Source organism: Hyla sarda, chromosome 2 (genome assembly GCF_029499605.1).
Source record: "Hyla sarda isolate aHylSar1 chromosome 2, aHylSar1.hap1, whole genome shotgun sequence".
Lineage (NCBI taxonomy): Eukaryota > Metazoa > Chordata > Amphibia > Anura > Hylidae > Hyla > Hyla sarda.
This window is the reverse complement of record NC_079190.1, coordinates 47503893-47521062: the sequence shown is the minus strand read 5'-3', so window position 1 is coordinate 47521062 and position 17170 is coordinate 47503893. Positions and strand designations below refer to the sequence as shown.

At 44.1% G+C, this 17170-nt stretch overlaps 1 protein-coding gene across 1 annotated transcript in view; it reads left to right on the top strand.

Annotated features, from left to right (window-relative positions):
• Positions 1–17170, top strand: part of IFT88 (intraflagellar transport 88) — an 89085-nt gene that overhangs the window by 54408 nt on the left and 17507 nt on the right. Inside the window, exons 18-23 of the mRNA XM_056561723.1 lie at positions 1506–1614; positions 3075–3225; positions 4326–4441; positions 8936–8988; positions 11903–11968; positions 14051–14157. Of these exons, the coding sequence (XP_056417698.1) occupies positions 1506–1614; positions 3075–3225; positions 4326–4441; positions 8936–8988; positions 11903–11968; positions 14051–14157 (602 nt within the window). The remainder of the gene's footprint in view (positions 1–1505; positions 1615–3074; positions 3226–4325; positions 4442–8935; positions 8989–11902; positions 11969–14050; positions 14158–17170) is intronic.

Below are 17170 nucleotides of genomic sequence, written 5' to 3'. Positions count from 1 at the left end.
GAGAGTCTGACCATATAAAATTAGGGCCGGAACTTATACTGTAGAAAATGAAGAAACTTGCATACAGGTTGTCATAAGAAATGTAAGGCTCCATTATTATAGACAGTGGCTAACTTCCTTGCCAAGCCACGGTAAGTACCTCTAGTCAGAGACGTTCCAAACAAGTACGTCCAAGGAAACAGTCAGTTAGAAATGTTAGCAAAATAACATAACATCTTAGATAGAAGCTCTACTTTTTCCTTTGCATGTGTTGCATTGACCATTATACATATATCAGGCCAGCTCTTTAAAGGGAACAAATCATCAGATTTGACCCTATATAACGCTTGTCAAAGCGTTATATAGGGTAAAATCTTTATTTTCACCATTCCCGGGGGACGCTCCTGCCCCCAGGGATGGTGAAGATATGAAGTTATAAACTAGTCACCGCCGCGGCCGTAAGTAGTCACCTGGGCAGGGAGCTCTTCTCACCTACTCCCGTTCTTCGGCCGGGAGCGACGCCCTATCCGCATGATTGATGGGCCGCGTCATCACTCTGCTCCGTCTGTTCAGTGAGCGGAACAATGACGCGGCCCATCAATCAAGCGGAGGGGGCGTCGCTCCCGGCCGAAGAATGGGAGTAGGTGAGAAGTGCTCCCCGCCCAGGTGACTACTTACGGCGTTGGCGGTGACTAGTTTATAACTTCATATCTTCACCATCCCTGGGGGCAGGAGCGTCCCCCGGGGATGGTGAGAACAACAATTTTACCCTATATAACGCTTTGCCAAGCGTTATATATGGTAAAATCTGATGATTGGTTCCCTTTAAATGGTCACTGTAGCGAATATAAGAAACTTTTTAGACCTTTTTCTCTGAAAATATATATATCTCCACTAAACTGGCTCCATTACTGCTCCCCCCCTCTTAAACAAATCATTCACTGGGGAAAACTCAAGGGGGGGGGGGGAGAGGAAGGCGAAGTGGCTGGTGAGAGACAGAAGCAGACCGGGTTGGCAGAGAGTCTAGAGAAGCTTTTAGTGAGTGATCTATCTCACCCTAGTGCTTAATTACACTACTTAGGACTGCTCTGTATCCCACTGCTACTTCTGAGAGGGTGCTCCAGAGGTATAGGTGAACCAGAGTTGCCTCCTTCTGTGTGTATACAGTGTGTGGGAGACATTAAAGGCTAGACTCCACCCACTAGATTAGGGACAACTGAACATTAGAGATGTAGCCTGGAGAGTGGAAAACTGGTGAAAAATGCCATAGACAATTAATATAATGGCCATATATATATATATATATATATATATATATATATAATATATCTATCTTCCTCATGTATACACACAACAGGTTATCATAAAAATTTACCCAAAACACAAGTGTTGGGCATCCACATCACAAAACACTAATCGTGTCCATTGTCTGTCACTTGTGAATCAGTTTCTGAGCTGCAATCTATATGAGACTAAAGCCTAACATTTCATAAGAACTCATCTAAGGAAGAAGATTTTTTTTCTAGGTTTGACGTACAAGAAACTAAATCGCCTGGAGGATGCTCTGAATTGTTTTCATAAACTCCACGCAATCCTAAGGAACAGTGCCCAGGTTATCAGTCAGATAGCAAGCTTGTATCCTTACTGCAAAAACATCATTTACCAATTCCAAACATCTTTTTTTCTGCACTAAATGATCTCTGTCGCTTCAAATAACTCCTCCCTCCCCCATGTGGTAGCTTATGTGATTTCGAAAATATTTGTATATCACTAAATTTACCAAAAAATACTCCATACCCCAGAAATACATCCCTAAAGTCTTGACCACTATGTTTTCTTTGCAATCTACTGTCCACTGCCTGTGGTCAGAGTATTTCTGTCTCTAGTAACAGAGAGACCCAGGAAAAACCACAGTTAGTGGGTACAGGGGATAGTTACTGCTCTGTGCCGGAGATAGAGAGAGCCTGCAAGCTGAGCCCAGTCTGCCTGCTGAACATGATCTACAAAGGTAAATCAAGGCTTCCTTCTCATCTCCCACCATCCATATAAAAATCAGGGTAGCTGTCTCTTTTGTAAATGCCAGTGTATTTCCTGATATATTTCCACAGTGCTGTAGTGTTCTCTACCCTCCCCCCTCCTTTAGCTTCTCAACAGCTAGTGTAACCCCTTCATTTCTACTGCTGTTTCTTGCTCTTAGTAAATTAATAACCCCTTCTCTCTTCCACATTCCATCTAATAATGCACTGTGTAAATCATGCCCCAACCTGTTTAGTTCACTTTCACCAGTACTATGTCATGGCATAGTGTTGTGCTATTCTGTTATTGGCTAGGCAACTAAGGGAGGAAGTCCTGTGTGTGTACTACTGGTAAACAGCTCAGCCCTGGTCCCATCCCTGAAATGGAGAGAATGAGAGATATCTGTATAAAATAGATGGGACTCTCATGGCCTCAATAACACTAGTGAGAGCCTAAAATCACTTTTTCACCACCAGGCTTTTGAAACAACAGGTACGTTTTAAAAGTTTCTATATCCAAGGAACAGGATGTGTAACCTCCAATATAGAAACAAAGCAGAGATCACATTTTAAAGGGGTACTCCGCTGCTCAGCTTTTGGAACAAAACTTTCCGAACACTTAGAGCCGGCGCCGGGAGTTCGTGACTTCATAGCCCCGGCCCTCATGACGTCATGCCCCGCCCCCTCAATGCAAGTCTATGGGAGGGGGCGTGACGGCTGTCACGCCCCCTCCCGTAGACCTGCATTGAGGGGGCGGGACGGGACATCATGAGGGGCGTGGCTATTACGTCACAAGCTCCCGAAGCCAGCATGAGGGGCGGGGCTATGATGTCACGAGTTCCCGGTTCTAAGCATTCGGAACATTTTGTTCCAAACGCTGAGCCAGCGGAGTACCCCTTTAAGACTGTTTATAATGAACGTTGGTCTGCACAAACAGGTAATATGTTCAACTTCAAATGGACTTTGTTGGGCCATCATACCTTCAAAATAATCGGCTTACAATGCCACAGACAGTGCAGAAAATTGACGAATGAAATCATTGGTATTTAGTTATACATTTACCTTAACCAAGTTCTTTAGGTATGAAATGCTTGAGGATCCTAACCAGGCAATCGAATGGTTCCTACAGCTTATAAACATTGTACCGACCGATTCACAGGCACTTGCAAAACTTGGAGAACTGTACGATACTCAGGGTGACAAGTCGGAAGCATTCCAGTTCTACTGCGAGGTATGTGTTCACTGTGGTATCCATTCAGGAATGGGCAAGAAGCCATACAGTACGGTTAGGCCACATACAGACATTTCTGCATTTGGTGCAGTACAGTCGCAATAGGGCTTTGTTCACATCTACGAACTAGCCTACTTTCAGGGAATACATTGGCAGAGCAGTATGGCCATGTATAACGGCATACTACTGCCAAGTCCATTGATTCGGTGGACTGTACATAGTCTAGTAGGGACTACATTCGGTTTGTTTCCAAGAATGGTGGATATTGTTGTATTTATAGGGGTTAAAGCGGTTATCCAGGAAAAAAACTATTTTTTTTTTATATATATCAACTGGCTCCAGAAAGTTAAACAGATTTGTAAATTACTTCTATTAAAAAATCTTAATCCTTTCAGTACTGATGAGCTGCTGAAGTTGAGTTGTTCTTTTCTGTCTAAGTGCTCTCTGATGACACCTGTCTCGGGAGCTGTCCAGAGTAGAAGAAAATTCCCATAGCAAACCTATTCTGCTCTGTGCAGTTCCTGAGGCAAGCAGAGATGTCAGCAGAGAGCACTGTTTCCAGACAGATAAGAACAACTCAACTTCAGTAGCTGATTTTTTTAATAGAAATAATTTACATATCTGTTTAACTTTTAACAGTTGATCTAAAAAAAAGTTTTTTCCTGGAATACCCCTTTAATTAGGAGTAAATGTGCAATTTTTTTCTCTTTTCCCTCTTTCTCACTTCACCTCCCTTTTTCTATGGAAGACTGTAAGAAAAGTAAGAATTTAGACTGAAAACAGAGTGTTAAGTTGGCCTCAATAAGGCCGAGAGGATTCTTAGTATCAAATTAAAAAAAGATGTGCAGCAGATTTGGTATGTAGCCTCAAAAATGAAGACGCAAATCTCATGTTACCGATACACTTCCGCACCCAGTGGATCTTGGCTGGATTATATATTCCGTAAAGGTGGAACGTGGGAGAGTCAGGGAGACTAAGGCCAGAAACTGGTATCCGTACTAACCAGCAAGACGGGAGAGGACTGGAAATAAAACTAAGCCTCCAAACTTTAGGTGGTTATTGTAATTGCATTTATCTTGCTTTTTTCTTTGTTCATACAGTCCTATCGCTATTTTCCATCAAACATTGAAGTGATCGAATGGCTGGGAGCCTACTATATTGACAAGAAGTTTTGTGAAAAAGCAGTGAAGTACTTTGAGAGAGCGGCACTTATTCAGTAAGTCAGGAGTTACTTTGGTGAGCACATTATATGACTTCTTTTAAAAGGGTATTCCTATATTAAAGGGAATGCCTCAGAAAATGGCCTATTGTTTAAAGGGGTCTGAGTGTTTATACCTCCACTGATCAGGAGAACGAGCAGGGAGAAGTCTGCACTGCTGTGCGCTCCTCTCCCTGCCTCTGTGTCATGTGATCGAGACAGGCTCATTGACTTACATTGCCAGTTTATCTCGATACGAAGCCGTGAAAGAACACGCTGAGCACGTACCTCTCCCGGCTTGTTCCCCTAATCAGTGAAGGTCTCAACACCTCCGCAATCTCCATGCAGCACACGGCATTCTAAATAGTATGCTGAGAAGGCTGTGTTCCCGCGGCGAAAGAAGTCACCTCATGTCACATCCCTTGTGACGTCACGCCCCGCCCCCTCCATTCATGTCTATGGGAGGGGCATTCTGGGAGGGGGGTGGGGTTAATAATTTTGCTTGAAAAACAAAGAAACTGTAACTTATTGGTGCTTCAGCTTAGGGCTGGGCGGTATACCGGTTCATACCGAATACCAAAGTTTTTGTGCTGCACGATATGAACTTTAACCCATACCGCAATACCGGTTTGGCCCCTCCCCCTCGGGAATGAATGAATTGTCAGTCCAGTGCTGCTCTGTCCCCACATCGGGGAACTAATCATATGTGACCCGCGAGCGCTGTTCTGCCCCCCCCCACCCCCCCAATTAATTATCAGCCCAGCGCTGCGCTGTCCCCATCGGAGTACTACTCACATATGTCACCCACAAGCGCTGACGCAAGCTCTGCCTGCCGGCGCTGACGCTCTATACCAGTGGTCTTCAATCTCCAGATGTTGCAAAACTACAACCCCCAACATGCCCGGACAGCCAACGGCTGCTGGGAGTTGTAGTTTTGCAACATCTGGGGGTCCGCAGGTTAAATACCACTCCTCTATACGGTATCCATATGCCCGGGCTGCAAAAGGTAAACAAAATAAACTTTAACTCACCTTCCCCGTCGGTCCAGACCAGCTTCCTAGGGAATGGAACGTCGGACAGCCGTCAGCCTATCACCTGCCGCAGCGATGTTCCGCCTCGGCCGTTGATAGGTTGAGCGCACTGTCATGTAAGGAGCCGGCTTCTTACATGACAGTGGGCTCAGCCTATCACCGGCCGAGGCGGAACATCGCTGCGGCCGGTGATAGGTTGACGGCTGTCCGACGTTCACGTCTCCAGGAAGAGCGTAAGGCCGACGTCGGAACGGATGCGTTAAACTTTATTTTTGTTTACTTTTTGCAGCCCGGCATAGGGATACCTTATAGAGTGTCAGCGCCGGCGGCCGCAACAAACAGGAGGACGAGGAGAGCATTGCTTGCAGGTGACGTGAGTAGTACCCCGATGGGGGCAGTGCTGGGCTAATAATTAATGTTTTTTTTTGGGGGAGGAATACCGTTATATACCGTGGAACCGCCCAGTTACAAAAATACCGCGATACATATATTTGGTCATACCGCCCAGCCCTACTTCAACTATTAAATTAAGGTGCACACTGTTCTTGGCACTAACAGGGTCCCCAGAAAGATTTCCTTAATACCCCATAACGAGAAAACAAAATGCTAGAAATGTTTCCTAACCTAAGGAAAAACTAAAACATTGCAGTAACATAAGTATTCAGACCCTTTCGGCAATGTTCACACATTGGAATTTGGCACGGAGATTCCGCTGCAGCAGAGTCCCATTGAATTCAAGGGGATTCTGCTGCACTGTGCACACAGCGGATATGTTCTTTCTGCAGAATCCAAATGGAATGCATAGCCGTCTATGAGATGGCGCATTCCCGTACGTCCTAGTGCCGGCACGTTGATGCCAGTGCCCACAGTTTGCAAAATGTCCGGGCAGGGTGCGAACATAGCCTTACTCAGAACTTAGTGGAAGCCCCTTTGGCAGTGGTGACAGCCTCCAGTCTTCTAAGGTATTATGCCACAAGGTTTACACACCTGAATTTGGGGATTTTCTGCCATTACTCTCAGCAGATCCTCTCACGCTCTGTCAGGTTGTATAGGGGCCATCAGTGGAAGCCATTTTCAGGTGTCTCCAGAGATGTTCGATTGGGTAAAGTCCGGGCTCTGGCTGGGATAGTCAAGGACATTGACAGAGCTACTCCTGTGTTGTCTTGGCACTGTGCTTAGGGTTCTTATCTTGTTGAAAGGTAAAAGGCCTGGCCTGAGATCCAGAGCACTGTAGATCAGGGTTCATGGATTAAGAATCTCTTTATTTTCTTTGAAAAACACCTTCACAACATTGCCACCATAATGCTTCATTGTAGAGTTGGTTTTGGGCAGGTGACGAGCAGGACCTGGTTTCCAAAAAGTGAAATCTTGGTTTCATCAGACCGAATGAGTGTCCTAGGTGAGATTTCATGTGTGTTTTCCTATTAAAAAAAAAAAAAAAAAAAGCGTCTTTCTGGCCACTGCCATAAAGCCCCAATTGTGGAGTGCTGCTTGACCTTCTGGAAGTCGGCAACATAACAAAATGTTATATAGATCATTAATAACAAAAACATCTTGTGGATATATTTCAGTGTTTTCCAACCAGTGTGCCTCCAGTGGTTGCAAAACTACAAATCTCAGCATGCCGGGACAGCCATGCTGGGAGTTGTAGTTTTGCAACCACTGGAGGCACACTGGTTGGGAAACGGGCTGGTCTTCTGTGTGTTTTCTATTGCAGGCTTAGCAATGGCAGAAAATTCATAGCAGACCCAATTGAAGTATAAAAAAGAAAACGGCTGTGGCTAAACCAGAAGTGAAGCTTGCAGAAAATCCGCCTGTGTGAACATACCCTTAAAAAAAGAAAAAGGCTACAAAAGCAAAATGCATCTATAGGAATACATTTCTATACAGAATTGCAATTCAGGACATTTTAAGAATAGCTGTCCGTTTATTTATTCAATTAATGGGCACTCTCATTAAAACAAATTTTTGCTATTGCACTCCTTATGGTAAATAAAACATATTTGTAATATACTTTGTTTAAAAAAAATGACGTTTTCTATGTTTTATTTGTGCTTAAAAAAAGCTCAAGAGCACATTTCCCCCCCATCTTATACACAGACTTAGGACCGAAGCCCAACTCAGGAAGTGCCACCTGGAGTGCTGAGGGGGGTGTGTCCAACCAACAGAATGGGCAGTTAAGTGTCAGAGGAGCTATGATTGGATTAGGCTGGACACACCCCCCTCAGCACTCCAGGCTGCACTTCCTGTGTTTGGACCTCAGTCCTAAGTCTGTGTATAAGATGGGGGAAAATGTGCTCTTGAGCTTTTTTAAGCACAAATAAAACATAGAAAACTTTTTTTTTAAAACAAAGTATATTAGAAATATTTTTTATTTACCATAAGAAGGGCCATAGCAAAAATTAATTTTAATGAGTTACCCTTTAAATACCGTATTTTTCGCTGTATAAGACACACTTTTTCTTCCCCAAAACTGGGGAGAAAAAGTCGGTGTGTCTTATACGGTGAATACACCCCTATCGCGGCGGTCCCTGTGGCCATCAACGGCCGGGACCCGTGGCTAATACAGGACATAACCGATCGCGGTGATGCCCTGTATTAACCCTTCAGACGCGGCGATCAAAGCTGACCGCCGCGTCTGAAGGGAAAGTGACACTAACCCGGCTGTTCAGTCGGGCTGTTCGGGACCGCCGCGTTAGTGCTTACAGGACACCGGGAGGAACCTTACCTGCCTCCTCGGTGTCTTCTCCGTTCAGGGATCCCCTGTATGGCTGGCGCTCTCCTTCCTCGTCATCACGTAGTCGCGTACGTGCGTCGGCGTGCGTAACGACATGATGGCGGCGACGGAGAGCGAGGATACCCGTCCGGCAGCAGAGACGTTCCAGAGCGACGGGGACACGGCGACAGCGATGGAGTGACATCCAGGGCAGCGGTGACGGGTCCGGAGCGGCGGGGACACGTGAGTATTACCTCCTATGCAGTGGTCTTCAATCTGCAACATCTGGAGGTCCGCAGGTTGAAGACCACTATTGGGTTCAAAATCTTTATTTTTTTAGATTTTGCCTCTAAAAATTGGGTGCGTCTTATACGCCGGTGCATCCTATAGGACGAAAAATACGGTAGTTATTTTTCGAAATGACATTTATTCAAATTGTAATTTTTTTTATACTTTAGTTTTTTTTAATTCTTTCCCATTTTCAAGTTATTTTTTGGGGTTAGTGAATGAGAACATTCTTATTTGCATTCAGAGACTGCAACCTGCACATTGCTAATCCTGCTGTCAGCGGAGAAGTGAATACAGTTTAGACAACGCCATAGTTCTGTTTTTTACAGTTTTTATTTATCCCCCCCCCCCCATAGCGCCATGAGGAAGTTATCTGACAATTATAACAAATGGACACTGGATATGGAGTTTATCTGTTTTTTAAGCCATTTTAGAATACCTCCATTGCTATTAATGTCTATTTTCCTTCTTCTACAGACCCACCCAAGTGAAATGGCAATTGATGTTGGCAAGCTGTCACAGAAGAAGCGGTAGGTGTCATCTCATGGGAATTGCACTTGTACTGTGTTTTATGCTTTTACAGCCAAAGCTATGAAACATTGTGGGGCTGGGAAATAACAATGGTTGAAATCTTAGCTTTCGTGAAGCTTCATTTGTAAGATAGCACCATATACCCCTATACCTTTCTGCAGACATTACAATAGCATATACAGCTGCAGTTGTAGTATTGTGCCTTCCAAGGGCCAAAACCCTGAGAAAACCTCTTTAAAACAAACTATGGGCTCGTTCACATTGCGGTTGAACGATGGAAGATGTGCGGAAAAAAAAAATACTGAATGTTCAATTTTTTCTGCTCAACTCCAGTAAAATACCAGACACCTGATGGACCCCATTCAAGTCGATGGGATTCGTCGGGACCTGGTGGTGTCAGTTGTGCTTCAAGCTGTTCTGGGTCCATTCAGAGCAAACCCAAATGTACCCAGAACTGGTCGGAGTACAACAGCCATGTAAAACTTAAAAGGGTACTCTGGCCCTAAGACATCTTATCCCCTATCCAAAGGATAAGATGGGAATATGATGTCTGATCGTGGGGGTCCCGCCACTGGGGACCCCCCGCACTCTCTCATGCAGCACCCACCTGTGTGTGCCCCACGCAGTTCTGGAGGCTCCGAGTCTGAAGTCTCACGACCACGGGGCCGGAGTATCGTGACATCACGACTCCGCCCACATGTGACATCATGTCCCGCCCCCTCAATGCAAGTCTATGGGAGGGAGCGTGACGAGTGGAGGACAGAGGAGACCCCTAAAGAAGAAGTTACAGGTCTGTGAGAGCCAGAAATCTTGCTTGTTTGTAGGTGACCAAATACTTATTTTCCACCATAATTTCCAAATAAATTCTTTAAAAATCAGACAATGTGATTTTATGGATTTTTTTTTTTCTCCTTCTGTCTCTCATAGTTGAGGTTATAACCTATGATGGAAATTACAGGCCTCTCTCATCTTTTTAAGTGGGAGAACTTGCACAATTGGTGGCTGACTAAATACTTTTTTGCCCCACTGTAATTCTGCTCCATGGTCAAACTCCAGCCCTCAAGCAAAAGAAAACAGAATGGATAAGCAGACGTTTAAAGGGGTTATCCAGGGATAGAAACACAGAGCTTATTTCTTCCTAAAACAGCACCACACCTTTCCTCTGGATGTGTGTGGTAATACAATTTGACTCCATTCACTTTAGTGGAACTGAGCTGCAATACCACACACAACCCCAGGACAGGTGTGGTGCTGTTTTTGGATGAAATCAGCTCTGGGCCTCTTTTCGTGGATAACTCCTTTAACCCTTCTTATTTCTACCAGACTGTTTCAGGAATGTGAAGAAAATCCTGCAGTTTGATAAAAAAATAAAAAAAAATACCCTATACACATTCGAGAAAATTCATCTGAACGTATTGATATTGGTGGGACAGGTCTATTATATAAAGGGGTACTCCACCCCTAGACATCCAAAGGATAGGGGATAAGATGTCAGATTGCCGGGGACTCGCTCTGTGCGTAATGACCGGCGATACATGGGCCGGAGCATCGTGACGTCATGGCTCTGCCCCTCGTGACGTCACGGACTGCCCCCTTAATGCAAGTCTATGGGAGGGGGGCGTGATGGCCGCCATGCCCCCTCCCATAGACTTGTATTGAGGGGGCGGGCTGTGACTTCACGAAGGGCGGAGCCGCACATAACGATGCTCCGGGCCCTGTATTGCCCGTCATTACGCACAGCGAGTTTGCTCTGTGCAGGAATGACAGCGGGGTGCCGCAGCAGAGATCCCGGGGGTCCCCAGCAGCGGGACCCCGGCAATCTGACATCTTATCCCCTATCCTTTGGATCGGAGATAAGATGTCTAGGGGCGGATTACCCCTTTAAGACAGCAGTCCTGCAGTAATGACAGCGGGGTGCCGCAGTGGAGATCCCGGGGGTCCCCAGCAGCGGGACCCCGGCGATCTGACATCTTATCCCCTATCCTTTATCCCCTATCCTTTCACGGGACCTAGAGCAGACAAGGCAGACAGAATCAGCGTGGGGCGCTATTCTGTCGACCTTGTCTGCTTGAGGTCCCGTGAAAGGAGCCGTGTGACTCGTACTACTGCGGTGAGTGCTGGATTGCTGTCTTAACTTCTTGTGATTTATTACTTATTGTTCTCAATGTTTGATGTCCTAGCACCACAGTCAGACGAGTATTACCCAAGTACCTATGTATCCTTTGTCCAGAAGCTAATACTACCGTTTGTCTACCTGATGGCAGTGCCGCTCTGATATCTATTGTTTGTCTACTATTATATAATGTGTATAAGGGCCTCCCAAATCCTCCCTCTACCCCATCTGTTGGGTTAAGGGTTGAGAGGCCTTTATACACAAGAAGGATGTCAAATTTAATCTCGGAATCCTTTTGATCTCTCGGGACATAATAGGCTCCCAGATGTGTCTGGCTGTGGCTTTCTCTCCTCTTCCCATTGAAAGCACATGTACACTCAGCCAAGTCCAGCGTGCATGTGTATAAGGAGTAATAGCTGTTGGCTGATGGAGAGTCTGGCTAGCAGATATTAAAGATGTAAGATTTTCTCCTGTTTACTTGTATGTTCATCTCTAGGCTTCGTGTTCCTTTAATAATAGTTAAGCAGGATTTGTAGTCACTATGGTAATTCCGTTTGAGGAGAAATAGTGTGTCTTTATGGTAGCCACCAGATGTGGACTTGGATGGATACCAGTCTATTATTCACAGCAGACATCATCGTGATCTGCTGAGAAAATAATTTAACCCATTCAGGGATGCAAAGCTGATAACATGATCCTCTTAAGGCCCAACGTGTTGTATAACAATCCTCATGTACAATGGTATGTTCTTTCTCCGCTATCACTTGGTTTGTCTTTACATTCATATTTATTCTTCTCAGGCAACTATCAGAAATCACTGGATAAATATAAGGAAATTCATCAGAAGTTCCCGGACAATGTTGAATGTAATGTTCTTTTTCTATTTTTCTTACCTGTGCAAATATAACATCTGAATACGTAAAAGAAAAGTATTTCATATTTTATCTTGTATAAGCGGTGGTCATAGCGGCTTATTGGAGCAAGATCCCCCAAAATCTTGCTGTACAGGTAGCCAGAATATAGGGCAGATCTATAAAAATCTGCAAATCTCTTTAACCCCTAGAGAACACACAATTTACATGTACATCAGTGTGCCCTGGGACTTGGCACATAGCGATGTACATGTACGTTGCATGGTTTCACAATCAGCGTGTCACCCAATATGGTGATCAGAACCGGCGGCCAGATGCTATCAGCAGACGGGATAGTGGCGAACATCAGTGATCCCGCTGATGTCCGCCATTATCCCTTGTATAGCGTAGGTTTACACAAACACATCGGACCACCAGCGGTGAAGTTGCGGTGTTCTGAAGTGTTAAGATTGCCGGCGGTGCTCTCCTCACCTGCTCCAACCGGCTCCTGCAGTCTTCTCCCCTGGTCTGCCTTCTACCAGACCTGAGAAGTAGATCGCAGAAAACACTGATCATTGCCTATACAAAGCACTGTTCAGTATTTGCAATCCAAAGATTGCAATAAATAGTACCCTGTGGAGGGGGCATACATTTTTTTAAATAAAAGTAAATAAGCCCCTCCCCCTATAAAATATAAAATTTCCCTCTTTTTCCATTTTACAAAACAAAATGTAAAAAAAAAATAAAAAATAATAAAAATACAAAGAAACTAAATCAACATATTTGGTGTGGCCGCATCCTTAAATGTCGGAGCTAATAAAAAAATGAGCCCTCATACAGCCGCGTATATGTTGAAATGTGAAAGTTTTATAGGCGGGTCAGATTCGGGCAATTTTAACCTCTTAATAACCACGGACATAAATGTACGTCCTGGTTTGGTGGTACTTCGCGCACCAGGACGTACATTTACGTCCTGTGTATGACCGCGAGCATCGGAGCGGTGCTCGCGTCATACACGGCAGGTTCCGCCGGTAATGGCCAACATCCCGATCGCGCGGATGTTCGCCATTAACCCCTCAGATGCCGTGATTAGTACAGATCAAGGCATCTGCGGCAATGCACATGTTAAAATAGATGATCGGATTGCCTGCAGCGCTGCCGCGGCGATCCGATCATCTGTAATGGCGGACGGAGGTCCCCTCACCTGCCTCCGTCCGTCTCCCGGCGTCTCCTGCTGTGGTCTGAGATCGAGCAGACCAGAGCAGGAGATAGCCGATAATACTGATCAGTGCTATGTCCTATGCATAGCACTGAACAGTATTAGCAATCAAATGATTGCTATAGATAGTCCCCTATGGGGACATAAAAAGTGTAAAAAAAAAAAAAATTTTAATCCCCTCCCCCAATAAAAATGAAAATTGTCAGTTTTTCCCAATTTACCCCCAAAAAGCGTAAAAAAAACTATCAAAATATAATGTTAATGATCCCGTACGGTAAACGGAGTAAATGTAAAAAAAATTTAAAAAGTCAAAAAATGCTGCTTTTGTCCCATTTTATTCAAAAAAAAATTTTTTTTAAATTATCTAAAATTTTTATATATGCAAATGTGGTATCAATGAAACGTTCAGATGACGGCGCAAAAAATGAGCCCTCCCTATATACGGAAAAATTAAAAAGTTATAGGTGGTCAAAATAGGGTGAGTTTTACCCTAAAATGTACAGTGCAAAAACAAAACCCCTCAAAATTGCAGTATTCTTTTTCATTTTCCCACACACATAATTATTTTTTTTTATATTTGCACCATAAATTTTGTGGTAAAATACAAGTTGTAATTACAATTGTTTGTGCAAAAAACAAGCCCTCATATGGGTCTGAAGATGGAGAAATAAAAAAAAGTTATGCCTCTTAGAGGGCAAGAGTAAAAAGCGAAAATGCAAAAATGAAATTGTGTCCTTACGGCCAAAATGTGCTTTGTCTTTGAGGGGTTAAAGGATATCCATGTTTACAAACATAAGTGAGGTATTACAAAGTCTATGTGTTGGTTTTAATTCTGTTCTTTTTTAAGTAATGTATGTTTATTCCTCAATGATCCACAGGTTTGCGTTTCCTGGTGCGCCTTTGTACAGATATTGGGTTAAAAGAAGTTCAAGAATATGCAACAAAGTTGAAGAAGGCAGAAAAAATGAAGGAATTAAAGGAACAGGTAATTATAAGCTTCACCTCAGACTCTGGAGCGTTATGACAAAGCCTGATAAAAACTTTTTGGGCTGTTTTCTGACCATAGACTTTTATGGAGTAACCAGAGATTACATCATAAATGTGTGAGAGGTAGGAGTCCCAGTCCTAAGTGGTCAAGAAAGGAGGAGACGAAAGGTAGCAAGCCAAGGATACGCACTGCTTTCTCCATTAAAGGGGTACTCCACCCCTAGACATCTTATCCCCTATCCAAAGGATAGGGGATAAGATGTCTGATCGCGGGGGTCCCCTGCAATATAGCACGCAGCACCCACCTGTTAATGCTCCGAAAGCGCTGGAGGGTCTTGCTCCCGACCACGTGGGCGGAAGATCATGACGTCTTGACTCCACCCCCGTGTGACATCCCGCCACGCCCCCTCAACGCAAGTCTATGGGAGGGGGCGTGACACGCCCCCTCCCATAGACTTGCATTGAGGGGGCGGGGCATGATGTCACATGGCGGCAGAGTCGTGAAGTCACGATCTTCCGCCCCTGTAGTCCGGAGCAAGACCCTCCAGCGCTTCCGGAGCAGTAACAGGTGGGTGCTGCGTGCTATATTGCTGGGGTCCCCAGCGGCAGGACCCCCGTGATCAGACATCTTATCCCCTATCCTTTGGATAGGGGATAAGATGTCTAGGGGGGAGTACCCTTTTAAAGGCTATGGAAGTTGCAGAAACTGCTGCGCGCACTAGCTTGACTTTTTTTTTTTTTTTTTTACTTCTATAGACTAATAAAGAAAGCAGATCAAATGCATAACTTGTCACACCATCCTATTGGCCATTAAGAGTTTTGCGCATTGGTGATATTTGGGGAAAATGCAGAGATCAGGATGATGCTTGTCTGGTAGGCAGCTTACTGCAGCAGAAACCTTCTCCCACCGCTCTGTCTGTAATGAAGTTTAGGATTGCTGAGCCTTGTGTCTATTGTTACGCCCCACTCTTCAGTATAAAGGGGGGGGGGGTGTTTAAATGAGAGAGAGAGCGTCTGAGACAATGTTTCCACCCTTTTATATTGCCAAGCATGATCCTGGTGATGTTTGGTCGGTTAACAAAGAGAAGAATACACATTTCACAAGCAGAAGGAACTGATTAGAAGAGGCTGCTACATGTCATCCATGCACGAGTGCAGTGAAGTATTTATGAACATTTCAAGGAAAGTGATAAATCCCAAATGAGTAATAAAATGGATTTAAAAATAAAAATAAAGCAGCCACAACATACACACAATTATACATAAAAAGCTTTCTGTATTTTTCCATCAGTTGAGATCATTTAGTAATAAGTCCAGACAATGGCCCTTATTTACTATTGTAAACCCGAAATGTTTTGTCGTCGTTGTGCGCCAGATTCTGTCGCCTGTGCGGGGTGTGACATCATGAGGGGGTGGGACTATGACATCACGAGCTCCTGGCGCCGGCTCCAGCCTTTGGAACAGTTTGTTCCAAACACTGAGCAGCGGAGTACCCCTTTAAGTCATCGGTTGGGGTCTGAACACTGAGACACCGACCGATAAATCTTTTAACATGCCCCTAGGTCATTTTTACAGGTACGCTTTAAAGCCCAAGCCATGGCACCAGGGAAGTGTCTGGGACACAGTCCCCCCACCCAGCTCAGCTGGGAGAGACTTGTCATTTTAGGCAGGGAAAAGCCAGGGAGACCACCTCCAAGAAACTTACCTGATGCCACAACTTGGGCTTTAAACCAACTTTTTCTTTAAACCGCTGCAGCGTTAAAACGTATTTATTTATCATGATGGAGCATATCAGATTTTATGTTGCCTATAGTTCGGACAGCATAAATCTATAAGTTGTTACTTGTTCCTATAGGTCAGGATAGTTGAGAAGATCCACTGTTAACCTTTTGCCAACATATGACAAACCTCTAATCTATGTTGATTGTGGAATTCAGCGGGAGAGTCCTGCTTTAATCATGTTATGCATTTGAGTCCCATATCTTATGTTTGCAGTCAGCCTATCACATTGCTAAACAAATTATTAAAAAGCAGACATTTTTACAGTAGATAAAGGAAATCGCAGGGATACAAAACTTATCCCCTATCCAAAGTATAGGAGATAAGTGTCACATCACAGTGGGTCTGACTGCTGGGACCCCTGTACGGGGCCCCGGCTCTCCTTCTGAATGGGGCGTGTCGACCATCGCATGAAGCGATGGCCGACACCCCCCTCAATGCAGCTCTATGGGATACAATTTACGGCTCTGCCATAGAGCAGCAAGGAGGGGGCGTATTGGCCGCCGCTTTGTGCAATGGTTGACATGCCCCATTCAGGAGGAAAGCCGGGGCCCCATACAGGAGATCGCAGAGGGTTCCAGCAGTCGGACTCCCCTCGATCTGACACTTATCCCCTATCATTAGGATGGAGGATAAGTTTTGTATCCCGGAGTTCTCCTTTTAACTATAAGTCTCAAGACATAAATTAGACATGATTTGGTACAGTCTCTTCTGTAACCACCTGAATATGCTGCATGTAAAATGTACTGTACATAAGAATTGCTTTTATTTCCTTTAATATTTCCAAAAAATTGATATGACTATAAATAAAACGCTAATGTATATACTCTAGAGCCGGACACTTAACTAAAGTACAACACCACAAATAAAACCTAAAAAACAGGACAAATAAAACCTAAAAAACAGGACAAATATAACTTAAAAAAAAACCTCAAATAAAACCTAAAAAAAACACTTCAAATAAAACCTAAAAAAAACACCACAAATAAAACATAAAAAACACCAAAAATAAAACATAAAAAACACCACAAATAAAACATAAAAAAACACCACGGATAAAACATAAAAAACACCACGGATAAAACATAAAACACACCACAAATAAAACATTAAAAAACCCAGAAATAAAACAAAACCTCATTCAGCTAAGGAGAACACGATTAAAAGATCATGACTGCTGGAATGCATAAAATTATTCATATCCTCAAGGCTAATATTGTTCCAGCCCTTAA